Source organism: Equus przewalskii, chromosome X, assembly GCF_037783145.1.
Source record: "Equus przewalskii isolate Varuska chromosome X, EquPr2, whole genome shotgun sequence".
Lineage (NCBI taxonomy): Eukaryota > Metazoa > Chordata > Mammalia > Perissodactyla > Equidae > Equus > Equus przewalskii.
In genome coordinates, this window is record NC_091863.1 from 66159586 (window position 1) to 66176943 (window position 17358).

General features: G+C 35.3%; 1 protein-coding gene across 4 annotated transcripts in view; it reads left to right on the forward strand.

The window, feature by feature from the left end:
* APOOL (apolipoprotein O like) overlaps positions 1-17358 on the forward strand; it is a 70912-nt gene that overhangs the window by 37478 nt on the left and 16076 nt on the right. For all 4 annotated transcript variants that reach the window (XM_008526825.2, XM_008526826.2, XM_070603992.1 and 1 more), the window contains 3 exons: positions 10146-10265; positions 13193-13247; positions 14678-14776. In XM_008526825.2, coding sequence (XP_008525047.1) covers positions 10146-10265; positions 13193-13247; positions 14678-14776 — 274 coding nt within the window. The remainder of the gene's footprint in view (positions 1-10145; positions 10266-13192; positions 13248-14677; positions 14777-17358) is intronic.

Sequence of the window (17358 nt, forward strand, 5' to 3'; positions counted from 1 at the left end):
AATCTAGGTAGGAAGATAAGTAACTAGCATTTGTCCCTAATAGCTGGATTTACATATTTCTGAATTTTAACATAAATTTGTGCCCTTTACTACGTTATGGAAAAACACAGGATTCCTTGGTATTTATTGTATTCCCCAGTACATTTTAAATAGAATTTAGTTGAATTACTTATTAAACAAAGTTGGTTGCTGGCTAAGTGGTAGGGACTATTCACAAAGCCAGGATCCAGTCCTTGAGAAACTTAGAATTTCTGAAGGAATGAAAATGTGATTTGCATCCAACATTTCTAGGTACTTTATTATTTAAACAGTTATGCCTCTGTTTAAATCTATTTACAATAAAGGCTCTACTAAACCAAAGCACTTTATGAATGAGGTGTTCTGGTTATTTGAATCTTCTAGTAAACTTGTGGCTAACCAGAAAATTCTTTTTTAGTTCAACTCTTCTTGTTAAACATTTTTTTTAAGTATCAATATACTCCTGCCTTATTAAATACCATCTAGTGAATATAATTAAATCTCTTCTTTATTAGAAAACTTTGCAGAGCCGTGCAGTGATCATTTTTGTAAACCAAGAAATGTGCAGTATTCAGATCTATAAAATTACCGGCAGTTGGGCTGTGTGTATATGGTTAGCCATAGATATCACTGGATGTTTCTTTATTCTGTGATGTGAGTTAGACTTATTTTCTTGTCATTTGCTTGTTTTCATGAAAAAATAATAGAGAGGAAATATTGATTTGTGAGTTCTAGTTACTTTGGCTCAATTTAATTTAAATGTGGTTTTATAGCTTACTGAATCTAATTGTAGTTTCTAATCAAGTACAAACAATTTGCTTTTATACAATAAGTGGCATTTAAGCCCAGGGCCTCCAATCTGTAGTGAGCATGTTCTTCCCTCAGTTGAGACAGAATTCTCACAGGAGAGTTGAAATCCTTTTTTTTTTTAGCTTTATGGAGGTATAACTGACAAATAGGAATTGTATATATGTAAGGTATACAACGTGATGTTTTGACATATGTCTACATTGTGAAATGATCACTACAATCCAGCTAATTAACATGTCTGTCACCTCACGTAGTTACCATTTTCTTGTGTGTGCACGTGTGTGGTGATAACACGATCTACCCTCTTAGCAAATTTCAAGTATACAATACAGTGTTGTTAACTATAGTCACCCTGGTGTACATTAGGTCTCTGGAACTTATTCTTCTGGCATAACTGAAACTTTGTACGCTTTGGCAGACACCTACCCATTTCCCCCTCCACCTCACTCCTGCTAACCACTGTTCTGCTCTCTACTTCTGAGTCTATTTTAGATTCTACATATAAGTGAGATTACACAGTATTTCTCTTTCTGTGTCTGGCCTGTTTCACTGAGCATATCGTCCTCCAGGTTCATCCATATTGTCAAAATGGGAGGATATCTTTTTTAAGGGTGAATAATATTCCATGTATACATTTTTTTAAACCATGAAATTTGCACTATTTAATATTACATACACACACAAATACACAAACATACACCATATTTTCTTTATCCATTCATCTGCTACAGACATTTAGGTTGTTTCCATATTTTGGCTATTGTGTATAATGCTGCAGAACATGAGAGTGCAGGTATCTCTTCGAGATCCAGATTTTATTTCCTTTGGATATATTCCCAGAAGTGGGATTGCTGGATCATATGATACTTCTATTTTTAACTTTTTTTTTTTTTTAACAACGTGGTTTTTTTTGTTTTTTTTTTTTAAAGATTTTATTTTTTCCTTTTTCTCCCCAAAGCCCCTCCGGCACATAGTTGTATATTCTTCGTTGTGGGTCCTTCTAGTTGTGGTATGTGGGACGCTGCCTCAGCATGGTTTGATGAGCGGTGCCATGTCCGCGCCCAGGATTCAAACCAATGAAACACTGGGCCGCCTGCAGCGGAGCGCGGGAACCCAACCACTTGGCCACGGGGCCAGCCCCTCTATTTTTAACTTTTTGAGCAACCTCCATACTGTTTTCCATAATGGCTGTACCAATTTATATTCCCACCAACAGTATATGTGGGTTCTCTTTTCTCTACAACCTCGCTAACACTTGTTATCACTTGTGTCTTTTTTTTTTTGAGGAAGATTAGCCCTGAGCTAACATCTGCTGCCAATCCTCCTCTTTTTGCTGAGGAAGACTGGCCCTGAGCTAACATCCGTGCCCATCTTCCTCTACTTTATATGTGGGATGCCTACCATGGCATGGCACCCGGGATCTGAACCAGTGAACCCCGGGCCGCCGAAGCAGAACATGTGCTCTCACTTGTCTTTTGATGATAGCCATCCTAACAGGTGTGAGGTGATATCACATTGTGGTTTTGATTTGTATTTCCCTGATGATTAGTGATGGTGAGCACCTTTTCATATACCTGCTGGCCATTTGTATGTCTTCTTTTGAGAAATGTCTATTCAGGTCCTTTGCCCATTTTTTAATCCAGTTACTTTTTTGCTATTAAGTTGTGTGAGTTCCTTACATATTTTGGATGTTAACCCCTTATCAGATGTATGGTTTGCAAATATTTTCTACCATTCCGTAAGTTGCCTTTTCACTCTGTTAATTGTTTCCGTTGCTGTGCAGAAGCTTTTGAGTTTGATGTAGTCCCACTTGTTTATTTTTGTTTTTGTTGCCTGTGCTTTGGGGATCATATTGAAAAAAATCATTGCTAAGACCAATGTCAAGAAGCTTTTTCCCTATGCTTTCTTCTGGTAGTTTTACATTTCAGTTTTTATGCTTAAGTCTTTAACCCATTTTGAGTTTCTATTTGCTTATGATGTGAGATACAGGATAAGGATACAATTTCATTCTTCTGCATGTGGATATCCAGTTCTCCCAGCAACATTTATTGAAGAGACTATCATTTCCCCACTGTGTGTTCTTGACAACTTTGTCAAAAATCAGTTGACCATAAATGGATGGATTTATTTCTGCACAATCTATTCTGTTCCATTGGTCTATATGTCTTTTTTTTATGCCAGTACCATACTGTTTTCATTACTATGGCTTTGTAATGTATTTTGAAATCGGGGAGTGTGATTCCTCCAGCTTTGTTCTTCCTACTCAAGACTTTGGCTATTTGGAGTCTTTTGTGTTTCCATATGAAATTTAGGATTTTTTTTTCTGTTTCTGTAAAGAACGCCATTGGGATTTTGACAGGGATTGCATTGAACCTGTAGATCACTTTGGGTAGTATGGACATTTTAACAATATTAACTCTTCCAATCTATGAACACAGGACATCTTTTCATTGTGTCTTTTCATCTTTTCATGTGTCTTCTTTAATTTCCTCCATCAGGGTTTTATAGTTTTCAGCGGACAGGTCTTTCATCTCTTTGGTTGAGTTTATTCCTATTTTATTCTTTTTATTACTGTTGTAAATGGAATGATTTCCCTAATTTCTTCTTTGGATAGTTTGTGTATACAAAAGCCACTGATTTTTGTATGTTGATTTTGTATCCTGCAGATTTACTGAATTGTTTATTAGTTCTAACAATTTTTTGTTGTCTTTAGAGTTTTCTACATGTATGATCATATCATCTGCAAACAGATAATTTAACTTTTTCCTTTCCAATTTAGATGCCTTTTATTTCTTTTTCTTGTCTAATTGCTCTGGCTAGGACTTGAAGTGCTGTGTTGAATAGAAGTTTCAAATGTGGACATTCTTGCCTTGTACTGGATTTAGAGAAAATAATTTCAGTTTCTCCCCTTTGATTATGATGTTAGCTGTGGGCTTTTCATACATGACATTTATTGAGTTGAGGTAAGCTCCTTCTATACCAATTTTGTTGAGATTTTTAAATTTTTTCAAATGATTTTTCTGCATCTATTGAAATGATTGTGTGGTTTTTATCTTTCATTCTGTTAATATGGTGTATCACATTGATATGATTGTAAGGATGTTGACCCATCCTAACATCCCAGGGATAAAGCCCACTTATTCGTGTTGTGTAGTCCTTTTAATGCACTGTTGAATTCAGTTTACTAGTATTTTATTGAAGATTTTTCCATCAATGTTCATTAGGGATATTGGCTTATGGTTTTCTTTTCCTGTGATGTCTTTGTCTGGCTTTCGTATCAAAGTGATACCATCATAAAATGAGTCTGGAAGAGTTTCCTCTTCTTCTGTTTTTTGCAAGTTATTAATTCTTCTTTGAATGTTTAATTTACCTGGGAAGCCTTCTGGTCCTGTGCTCTTCTTTCTTGGGGGGTGGGGGGGGGGTGCGGTTTGATTACTCATTCAGTCTTAGTGGTTGTTGGTCTGTTCAGGCTATTTCTCCTTGATTCAGTCTTGGTAGGTTGTATGTTTCTAGGAATTTATCCATTTCTTCTAAGTTATACAATTTGTTGGCATATACTTGTTCATAATAGTGCCTTATGATCCTTTTTGTTTCTGAAGTACCCATTTTAATGTTTCCTACTTCATTTCTAATTTTATTTGTCTTCTCTCTATTTTTATTAGTCTAGCTAAGAATTTGTCAATTTTTTTTATCATTTCAGTAAATACTTTTATCATAAACTTTTCAAGTATTCTTGAATGCCCATACCTAAGAAAGAAAATACTTTAAAGCACTGGTTCTTAACCATTTTGACCCTTTTGAGAATCTGATGAAAACTTTGGATGCTCTTCCTTAGAAAAGTGCATATACAAAATTTTACTTACAACAGACCACAGATAACAAACCTGTTCCTTAAACTATTAATCTAATTTTTCCTGGAGTATAAATGAAGAATCAGTAGGTTTTGGTTGGGATAGAGGAGAGAGTAAGAACACTTAATGACTCATAAAGTTTGGAATTGAGGAGCATAAAGAATTGAGAGGCTTGGGGACATGATGGACAAACATATAAGTAAATAATTTTGTCCATTCTGATACCCATGTATCTACGTACATGCATGCTCCCTTTCTAGGGGAGCTGGAACACTTCCCTACCTGCTGTGTACCTGCTGTCTATACATCAAATGCACCTTTAATATAAAATATGCACCTGACCTTCCTAATTATGCGTACTTGCCAAAGTGGTGGATTTAAAATTCAAGCATTAGTCTGGAAAGAGAAACATTAACTCTTTAATCTTGGTGTGAGTAGTAAAGGGTCATTTAAATGTAAAACAAGACTTTTGTGACCCATTACTGGTAAAGTTTTACCAAACCTACACTGTTTCATGTTTGTTGCTGGTAGAAGATCAAGTCCAAAGCCACTAACAATCTAGTTCCTGGGCCGGCTGGTGGCCCAGTGGTTAAGTGTGCACGTTCCACTTCGGTGGCCCGGGTTTTGCGGGCCTGGATCCCGGGTGTGGACATGACACCACTTGGCACGCCATGCTGTGGTAGGTGTCTCACATATAAAGTAGAGCAAGATGGGCATGGATGTTAGCTCAGGGCCAGTCTTCCTCAGCAAAAAGAGGAGGATTGGCAGCAGTTAGCTCAGGGCTAATCTTCCTCAAAAAAAAAAATCTAGTTCCCTTGCTGTTTGATAATAAAAAATTTATTATCTTACAGTTTCTGTAAGTTAGGATTCTCACACAAGTATCACTGAGCTAAAATCAAGATATTGGCAGGGCTGCATTCCTCACAGGAGGCTCTCGAGAGAATCCATTTCCTTCCCTTTTTTAGCTTATAGAAGTTGGCCCAAATTCCTTGGCTTGTGGCCCACTTCCTCCATTTTCAAAGGCAGGAAAAGTAGTGTAAGTCATTTTCACATTGCATCACTCTGACCATTCTTCTCTAGTCACATCGCCCCCTGACTCTACCCTTTCACCTCCCTCTTCTATTTTTAATGTCTTATCATTACCTTGGACCCACCCAGATAATCCTGGAAAATATTTCTATCTTAAGGTCGCCTGATTAATGTTACCTTAATTCCCCTTTGTCATGTAACATAACATATTCATGGGTTCCAGAGATTAGGACATGAATGTCTTTGGGTGGAGGTCATTATTTTGCCCACATTACCTCCTCTTAACAGTGTCTTTGAGGAACAGAAGATTTTAATTTTGATAAAGTAATATTTATTAATTTTTGAATTTATGAATTATGATTTTGGTGTCATGTCTAAGAAATTAAAAGTCACAAATATTTATTCGTGTTTTAATGGCGGGTTGTTTTGCAATTGATTGGTTTTTAGTATATTTACCTAGTTGTACAACCGTTGCTACAAATTTTAGAACAATTTCATCACTGCAAAAAGAAAGCCTGTACCCATTATCAGTCACTCGCAATTCTGCTCTCTCCCCAGCCCCTGGTAACCATTGATCTCCTTTCTTTCTCTATGGATATGCCTATTCTGGACATTTCAGATAGATAGAATCATATAATATGTGGCCTTTGGTGATTGGCTTCTTTCAATTACCATAATGTTTTCAAGTTTCATCCATGTTGTAGACTGTATCAGTGTGTTATTCCTTTTTATTATGGAATAATAACTCCAGTCTATGGATATAGCAAATGTTGTTTATCTGTATATCAGTTGATGGACATTTGGGTTATTTCTACTTTTTGGCTATTATTGCTGATGCTACTATGAACTTTAGTGTACAGGTTTTTGTGTTGACATGTTTTCGTTTCGCTTGGGTATAGACCTAGGAGTGGAATTTCTGGTCCATGTGGTAACTCTATCTTTAACCTTTTAGGAACTGCCAGGCTGTTTTCCAGAGCAACTGCACCATTTTGAATTTATTCCTAAGTATTTTTTTGATGCTATTGTAAATGGAATTGTTTTCTTAATTTCATTTTCAGATTGTTCATTGCTAGTGCATAAAAATACAGTTGAGGGGCCAGCACTGTGGCCTAGTGGTTAAGTTTGATGCTCTGCTTTGGCGGCCTGGGTTCAATTCCCAGATGCAGACTTACATCACTTGTCAGCGGCCATGCTGTGGCAGCAACCCACAAAGTAGAGGAAGATTGGCATATATGTTAGCTCAGGGCGAATCTTCCTCAGCAAAAAAATAAATAAAAATTCCAATGATTTTTGTATATTGATCTTTTACCCTACAACCTTGCAGAATTCATTTATTTTTTGTGATAAGGTTTTTTTGTGGTTCCTTAGGATTTTCTGTATACAAGATCATGTCGTCTGTGAATAGAAATAGTTTTATTCATTCCTTTCCAATTTGATACCTTTTATTCTTTTTTTCTTGCCTGAATGCACTGGCTAGAACCTCCAGTACAATGCTGAATAGAAGTGGTGAGAGTGACATTTTGTATGTTTCCTGATACAAGGGAGAAAACATTCAGTCTTTCACCATTAAGTATGATTTAGCTATGGGATTTTTATACTGAGAGATAATGGTTCATTATACCAATTGTTTGAAATTCCCTAAGATTTTCAATTTCTGAAATGGCCCAGGGTGCAGTCAATTTTTTATACGAGAGTAATGTATATTTTGCAGTTCTTCAATGCAGTCTCCTATATATGTCCGTTAGATCAAGCTTGTTGATTATATTCTGTACCAGGAGTCAACTGACCTTTACTTAAAAAGCCATATAGTAAATACTTTAAACATTTTCAACTCTGTCTCTCAACTGCTGTTGAAGCACAAAATCAACCACAGACAGTACATAAATGAATAAGTATAGCTCTCGCCCAATAAAACTTTATTTACATAAACAGTTGACCAGCCCATGGACTGTCATTTGCCCACCCCTGCTCTATTAGTTTTTTTAAAATTTGCTTTTCATCAACCAATTGCTGGAGAATAAGTTAAACTCCCTCTATAATGATGCATTTATCTATTTCTCCTTGTTTCATATATTTTGAAGATATGTTAATAGATGCATACAAGTTTAAGATTATAATATCTCTAGTTTTTTAAACTTTTTGTCTTTAGTCACTTTATCTCTGGTAGTAGTGGTTTTTGTCTTAAAGTCTATTTTGTCTAATGTTAATATAGCTTATAGCAGCTTTCTTTTTAGTTGCTGTTTGCTCAATATGCATTTTTTTCATTCCTTTCTTTTTCACCATTTCTAAATAGTTGTTTTAGGAATGTCTCATAAATAGCATGTGACTGTATTTCGTAAATGTAATCTGATCATCTTTGGCTTTGAAATAGATCGTTTTATCCATTTGCATTTATTATAATTACTAAAATCTTTGGAATTATTTCTGCAAGTTTTTGTGTTCTTTTGTCTTTTACCTCTTCTGTTGTTCTTTTATTTCCTTTCTTTCTTCCTTTTGGATTGTTTTTTTCTCTTTTTATTTTTTCCACAACAAAGTTTGGTAATTATGCCTTCTGTTGATTTTCTTTTACTGGTTACCCTAGAAATTATAACCTGCATTCATTTCAAATCTCATCAATATATTTACCCTCCATCCAAGCAATATTAAGAACTTAGAACATTTTAATTTCTGTCATCCCCTCCTAACTTATACTATATTGATGTTCCAGGATTTAGTTCTAGTTTAAAAACACAAACATAAAACGTTAGTATTTTATATATTCATTGGTTTATATCTACCCACATATTTACCGCTTTCTTTGTTAATCGTTCCTTTTTGCATCTCAGACCTTCTCAATGAGAATATTTTTCTTTTGCTTGAAGTACATGATTTAAAATTTCTCAGTGAGGGTTATTTGGTTGCTAACTGTCTTGGGTTTTGTCTATGTAAATGTCTTTACTTCCACCTTCATTTTTGAAACAAAGATATTTTATTGAGTTATAATTCTCAATTGAGTTACTTTCTTTTAGCACATTGAAGATATTATTATATCATCTAGTGCCTTCCAGTCTATCTGGTGCCTTCCAGTGTTATTTTTGAGGCGTCAAAGTTTATCTAATTATTATTCCTTTGAAGGTAATCTGTCTTTTCCCTCTGGCTTTTATTTTATTAAATCCCCTCTTTGTCATTAGTGTTATGGAGTTTTACTATGATTTGTCTAATTTTGGATTACTTTTTATTTATCCTGCTTGTGATATGTTGGATTTCTGTATCTGTCAAGTGTACAGTTCATTAGTCCTGGAAAAATCTTGGCCATTCTCTTCAAATATTACCTTAGCCTCGTTCTTTCTCCTCTCCTCTGGAACTCTGATTAGATGTATGTTGGTATTTCTTGCTCTATCTGAAGTATCTCTTTCATATTTTTTTCACTTCTTTGCATATTTTTTTGGGTCTTCTAGTTCACTAAATCTCTCAGCAACTGTATCCTATCTGTCAAACTTATCAGTTGAGTTCTTGATTTGTTTTCGATTTCCAGTTCTAGTTCTCGCTCTCTTTATTTTCATTAGCTTTGGTAATTTTTGTAATCTCGCTCTTAACTCATATTTCCCCCTTTTATTTCTTTAAAAATAAAAATATATGTATTTGATATATATATATATATATATTTATGTAATAATACTTACATTCTCTATGGATCTGAGTCTGCTCTTTGTTTTTTTGCTAGCTCTTGTCCAGATGCTTCTTTGTGTTTTCTAATTTTTAAAAATTTTGGTCTCATACTTTTTGGAACTTTGTTGTAATTTTTTGAAGTCTGAGTAGCTTCCTCCAACGAGAAGATATTTATTTGCTTTTGCCAAGCATCTTTGGGGGCTACCAGCCTGGAAGCACTTTAAATGTATTGTTGGTTTGAGGTTTCTAAGATTGCCCAGATAGTTTTATGCTGCAGATTATATGAGTTCTCACTTGTGTTTGCCAATTCTTAGGAAATATTTCCTTCCTCTCTACTCGGTGCCCAATTTTTGAGGTAGTCAATTTTCTAACAGTCCCTTGGAGTGAACTGTTTAATCCACTTCACCCTCATGTTAAAGGTAAGATCTTGACATGCTACCTTTATAGAGTCTTCAGTAAGATTGCCTACCTCAAGTCTGTTCTGGGTTTTGTTTCCTGGTCCCATACCCCATGAACCCTCTTCTATAGCAAATGATGTCAAGGTAAAAGCTGGTTTTATTGCTCATGTCTGTGGGTTTCTATCTTCACTTAATTTCTGGCTTCTGAACAGTCTTTATAAACAGCTTACCAGATCATTCCTGCATTTAAGATGGTTTTTAAAAATATTTTATCAGCATTTTTAGTTGTTTTTAGCAGGAAAGTTGATGAGGATTCCTATTCTGCCATATTGCTGGGAAAAGAAGTCCAGCTGTTTTACATTTTTGACATGACTTTTCTTTTTCCCTCTAGCTCCCCATATATACTGCGCCACCTCTCCGATCTAAGTATGTTAAAGAGCAGCCTGGTAATTTACAAATGAGCTTTGCGTCCATCCGCGCTACAACTGGTCGTTATATTGGCTGGTGCAAGGTAAGTCAATTCTAATAGTGGTTTAATATTGGAGGTTTCTGGTTTGTATTACATACCAGTTGTTCCATTTACCCATTGATGTGTAGCAAACTACCTGAAAACTTAGTGGTTTAAGACAACAACCATTCTATTACATTTCATGATTTTGTGAGTCAAGAATTTGATCGGAATTTGGACAGGTGATTCTTCTGTTGTCTGTGGTGTTGGCAGAGGTCACTCCGTGGTATTTATCAGGTGAATGGGCTAATCTAGAGAGTTCAAGACAGCTTCATTCTCATCTCTGGCACCTTGTCACAGATGGTCAGAAGGCTGGGCTCAGCTGGGAATGTTGACTGAAGCTCTACACATGGCCTCTCAGGCATGGTGGTCTCAAAGTAGTCAGATAACTTACATGGGCAGTTGAAGGCTCCTAGAGAAAATGTTACAAGACACCCTAGGCAGAATTTGTCTTATCCTCAGATGTCCAAGAATGTCACTTCTATAGCATTCTATTTTTAAATCAAGTCACTAAGGCCAACCCAGTTTTAAAGGGAGGGGAATTAGATGTGACCTCTCAGTATGAGTAGCAGCAAAGAATTTGTGGCCATATTTAACCCAAGATACCACTACTACATAGATTAAAGTAGTTCAGCAAGCATTTGACACCTAGTGTGTACAAAACATTGTTTGCCCTTATACATGAAGTTCTGAGATTACTTCTGATTTGTACCTTATTTGGCTAAGCAAAATATTCACTTGTTGAGTTTAGCCCATAATACCATTCTGAATACAGTCGGCTATTGGGCAAAATAAAATTCACCTTATTTTAATACTTAGCCTTCAGTCAGCATTATCCAGCAGGAGAGTGATGGAGTACGCTGATACAATATTGATGTTTCATTATCATCACATCAACATAGGTATGTTAGCATCAGTATGTCCAATGTCAGTGTCATAAAGATAATGTTGGTATTATTGTTGTCATCCTTCTGACCTAGTAACCACACATCTTTTCCTCAATTCTAAACTATCTACTTGTGAACCCTTATGCTTTTTTGTTTGTAATACATTCTTTTTAAAAAGAAATTCTAATGATCTTATGAAAGAACAAATCTTTGAACTCTGGTCATTTCAGATGATATTTCAAACATTTCATGAATATAAGGTGTAATTTTTTGAAAATTTGTACCTGTCAAACAATTCCAATAGTACTAGTTTATACTACACACTCTTAATAATTTGATCTCCGAGGGAAATATCTTAACTAATTAGAATCTGAATCATGCCCCTGAGGCTATGCCAACAGCTGGATGATTCAGACTTAAGTCTCCTAAGACCTAATTTTCCATAGGTTCGCGAAGTTGTTTTCAGTGAGGTAAATTGTTCCTGAGAGATCTTTAAATTGCTGTTGTTACTAACACCCAATTTAAGACTAAGAACTTTTTATTCTGTTAATATGTTGAAATGAATAGGTTGAAGAAGGGCACTTTTGAATGCATTTCATCTTCAGGGTAAACAGCTTTCTAATTTTTCCCTAAAAACATAATCTATTCTTTAAAAATTACTTCTGGCTCAAATTACATTCTACATTAAAGTTAGAATCATGTAGGGCACGTTCTATTCCTACTCCTACTCCTTAGTGTTTTGAAATTTAGGTAGCAGTGACCCCCACTGGTAAAAGTGGATTCCTAACCTCAGCTAAGGAAAATTTCCTCCAAGAAGTGACTAGTTTTCTTCCTCAACAGTTACACGATCCCCAATCAATTCGTCACTAGGTATTATAACTTTGAAGGTGGAATTTTCTCAAGGGACAGTCCCTAAAGAGAAGAGAGGTAGCTCAGAGGCAGTTAGGGTCTGTGCTGGTTTATATAGCTTCAAACCAGGATGAACAGGATAAAGCTCTGCATCTCTGATCACCATGCAAATATCTGAGACAAAGATACTAACCAAAATATCTCAATAGCAATAACTTATTTCTTTCTTGTCTAATATAATCGTTTCTATTTGCTTTGAAAATCCCTTTTGTTGTTATTTTTATCCCGTGGTTTCATAGCAGCTAGTTTTTGTTGTTGTTTTTGTCCCATGATTTCATAGCAGCTAGGTCGGAGAAAGAGATCATGTATTTGGATTATGTTTTCTGATTCCTTCAATAAAGTGCTGCATGACTATGGGCAATTACTATGGGTAAATCATTGTGTGCCTTCAGTTTTCTTCTGATGTAATTGAGATATTACCTGTCAACAAATGTGTATAAGAATATTTCTTGCATTAAAATAAATTAGTTAGAAACAGATAAAAGGAAAAATGTGAGTTAAAGCTTTAATCCCTCCAGTGGGTTAATATAATCTTAATTTGCAAAGAATTTATGTTCCTATTTAAAAATAAGATGGACACTAGTCTGTGTAGGATGATTTCTATCCTGAGATAAATGTCTTATTTCAATTTTTTCTTGTTCTAATGCACACTAAGAAGAGAAGATGAAGCACTTTTCTTTAGGCTTTCTGTTGTTTTTGTTTTCTCCACAAATCATTATGTTCTTGTGCTGCCTATTTATTGATCAGATATTGCTTCTAAGCTGAAATATATCTTTCTTCATGCTTTATTTAAATTTCATTCATTTTCCTAGGCCATTATAAAATAAGATGATAAATCTTTGTATTTCTGCAATAACTTTTCTTTGACTTGCTCTGCTTAATTTATAGGTATTACTTTACCCATTTATATGAGGAAACAAGTATTATCTATGTTAAATAGATTGAAAAGTAAGAAATGAAGAGAAGCCAAGTTCAACAAGTATCCCCATCGTGAATAAATAGCAAAGCTAGATTTAGATTTGGGCGGAATGCGAAGTCAGCGTTTTAATTTAATCTCAGAGATGTGGACTGTTTGATCTAATCATCAAACATCTTCAAACATGCAGATGTTCTTTTTTCTCCCTTTTTGTTTAGGGTGTTTATGACTTTGTGAAAAATGGGATAATGGATACAGTACAATTTGGAAAAGGTAGGTGAGTGAACCATCCGTAATTAGAAATGTTCTATTGTCTTTTTAACTTGCAAGGTTTAAATGTGAGAAAAATAAACATGGTATGTTATTCATTATCATATTTTGCCAACTCAGAAGATGCTTTGTATAGCAGTTTATGATAATAATAAAGCAATAGTATCTATCATTTCTTTAGCAATTATTATATGCTAAGGCCTTGTGATAAGCATTTTATGTAATTTATCTAATTTTGTAGCATTTCTATGAGTGTTAATATTGGAATTACTCCCATTTTACAGATGAGGAAACTGAGGTTTAGAAAGGCTAAGCAGGTTACCAAGGTCACATAGCTAGTAAATGGCAGCACCTGGACTCAAACCGAGGTCTGTTTTAGCTACAAAGTCCGTATTATATACTCATAAAACATAAATTGGAAACTTGCCTCCATTGTTATCAATTAGTTTAAATAAGTACTGTTTGCTTTTAAAATGTATAGTATTTTGCTATAGATTGCTGGGAAACACTATACCTATCAGTCACCCTAGAATATTTGAGCTAATGTTGTAAAGCAATTGTATTTGACTCTTTAGTTTGATAATAGTGTTTGGCAGCAGATAAAGCTTCCAACTAGTCTTGGCCTAAGCCTGTTGTCAAAATAAATGTGTATGGGAGACAGAAAGATCAGCTAAAATTTTAAATGTCTCCATGATGTTGATCACCTGTATGTGTATTATCATTATTTAATGTATGTATTAGTTAATTCCAAATTAGAGTCCTCATCAATCTTGTGGAATATAAGTGATTGCCATTAAATAATTATGTGTCTTTTTGGATTGCATGGAACCAGAAGCAATTTAAATATATAAAAAGCCAAGAAATCTGTACTTCTCCCCACCCTCCATCTACTTTTTGTCTAGGTTTACTTCTCATCCTGATCATTGGTTTTAACCAAAAGCAGCAGCTGCTCTGAGGTTATTGGGGAGTAGTGTCAAGCAGAGTCTGCTAGCTCTGTGTATCCTTAGACTATTGTTCAAAGTTCCCTGATGAAGTATCTATTTCAGTTATTATTTGATCCTACTAATGTTTGAACAGATAAGGCCAGGAGCATTTCCATTATGGAGATATAATACATTACACAGGAATTTACTTTATAGTAATCCAATTAAGATGTACACTCTAGCATCATATTTTATTAAAGAGTGATAATCACCTCTATTATTAAGAAAACAAATATCATTAAACCAGCTATGGAAGGAAGATTTTATTTTGTAGCAAGTAACTATTGTAACCAGCTTTTTAAGTTGCTGCTCAAATCATTATTTTGTGTGGCTCTTTTGAAGAGTGTTTAAACCATCTTAGCAAATCTCTTTAAGTTTTCTGCATGATATCTATATATAAAGCCCAATTGTAGTAAGTCATTTATATTAATTTTTAACTGATTTCTTGAGATGCCTATATCTATCTGAAGAATCCACCTCGAGATTTTCTTCCGAAAGTTGGAGTCATTACAGTCTCAGGGTTGGCAGGCTTGGTTTCAGCGAGAAAAGGTAGGCTTTAAACATATATATTCCCTTTTCCAATGCCTTTATATTAATTTCTGAATTTTACTATCACAGGAAAACCTCATATCCTTTATTGAATATTATTAGGACAGGCTGTCGTAAAAATTTTTTAATTCTGTAGCACAGCATGTTTACTTTTATAAAGACTTTTTGTGTTTTCAAAAATATAGCTATTCCAAATGATGTTCAGCACCATTAGTTATTAAGGAAATGCAAATGAAAGCCACAGATACCACTACACACCTATTGGAATGTCTAAAATTAAAAAGACTGATCAGACCTAGTGTAGTTGAGATGTAGAGCAAATGAAGCTCTCATACACTGCTGGTGGGAATACAAAATGGTACAGCCCTTCTGGAAGGTAATTTGACAGTTTCTCATAAAGTTAAACATATCCTTACTCTGAGACCCAGTAATCCACTCCTGGGTATTTCCTTGGAGAAATGAAAAACCTATACATAAATGTTTATAGTAACTCTACTCATAATCGCCAAAAGCTGGAAACAACTTAAACGTCCTTCAACAATTAGCTAAACCTTGGCATATCCATACAGAGGAATGCAACTCAGCAACAAAAGGAATGAACCATTGACACATGTGACAGTCTTGATGAATCTGAGTTAAAGAAGCCAGTCTAAAAAAGTTACGTGTCGTATGATTCCATTTATATGACTTTCTCAAAAAGACAACACTATAGTGACGTTGAGCAAGTCATTGGTTCCCAGGGATTAGAAGTGGGGAGAAGGTGTGACTGCAAAGAGTGATGGAACTGTTCCATATCCTGATTGTAGCAGTGGTTACATGACTCTATATATATATTATAATTGAGAGAAGTGTACACCAAAAAAGTTGAATTTCCGGTATCACCATTTAAAAGTAAATTTTTAAAAATATATAGCTGTTCCTATTAAAATTGTAATTTATCATTTTGTTTCTCATCTTCTAGATAATTTTATTTTTTAAAAGATCTTAAGATTCTCTAGCTATCAAAAAAAAGATCTTGAAAATTTTATGTTAATGTAAAAATGTATACTAACCACTCAAACTACTTTTCTCTGCTTAGTCATAACCACCCATATTCTGAGGGCTGTATTAAGGATTTGAGGCAGAGATGATGATGGCTCAGAAAAAGTTTTATTTCCTCTTGGTCTCATCCTGACCAAGGTTGCTAGAAGTGACATCAGCCAGCTCAGAATGGAGTTTATGAAATGGACAGACAACTCACTCAGTACTCTCATTCAGCACATGAGGCTTGGAATATTTGATTTCTTTTCCCCTTTTTTGCCTCGTATGTCTCTACCAACTTTGTCCTCCCCTTCTCACTATACCACTTGTGTAAAGGCTCCCCAAGACCACCCCCAGGTTTGATGGTTAGCTAGGAAGACTCAGAGGGCTCAGCCTATAGTCATATTCTGGCTAAGATTTATTACAGTGAAAGGATGCAAAGTAAAATCAGTAAAGGCAAAAGGCACATGGAACAAAGCTTAGAGGAAACCAGGTACAAGCTTTCAAGAGTCCTCCCCCAGTGGAATCATATAAGATACACTTAATTCCTCCATTAATGAGTTGTGACAGTATGTGTGAGATGTCAACCAGGGAAGCTCATTAAAACCTGAGTGGCCAAGGTTATTATTGGGGGCTGGACACGTAAGCACTGTCTATCTAGCATGTACCAGATTCCCAGGAAGAAAGTAGTTGTTCAGCATAAACCGCATTATTTGCATAAACAGTTTAGGCACAATGCACCACTCTTATGATTCAGGGAATGTTTTCTAACAGTGTAGGGAACTGCCTACCACTCGGGTTCCCATATGCCAGCCTAGGGCCAGCTTTCAAAGCAGGCCTTTCTAACAATGGCAGACTTGAGCATACTATGTTAACTCTCTTCTGCACACCATTAAATAACTTTCTTTCATAAGCACATGGTGAATTTTGTCTTTGCCCATCTTCCCTCTCTGGTATGGAAGTCCCTCTCAGTAGGCATTACTGCCTCTCCTCCTCACTCAAGCCCTTTCTAAGCTGGTGCAGTTCTCTGGTCAGTAGCCATTTTGATCACCTTCCATTCATCCTCTCTCCACAACTCAAGTTGCCAGTCACTGTCCCCAAACTAAAGTACATGTGGTTGGAAGTACAGCTCTGAACCAGTGTGGAATCTGATGTCAGATACCTTATGGTTGGTTTTCCCAGCTTTAGTTCTTAAAGTAACCTCAACTCAAGTACACCTAATCAGATACAAAACCTCTGTGAATTATAAGAACATTCCAGCATTCTAACTCTAGCCCAGGTATCTCATCCCAATAAACTTAACACTTTCCCTGTAGCTAATATTAATGGCTCCTTATATCCCGTCTTTTATTCTAACACTGTGAGCAACTTCTATTGAATACATATGATAAATTATTCATTAGGAAAAAAATTGAAAACCAAGATCACCATATGTAACAATAGGACTCAAAGAATTAAATTTTGAAGGAAATTGGCCAAAACATATTACTTAATTCTCAGTGAGAAACTCATAATCCCAATTGTAAGAGAAAATGTTTCTTAGGTCTTTCACAGTGTCTCCA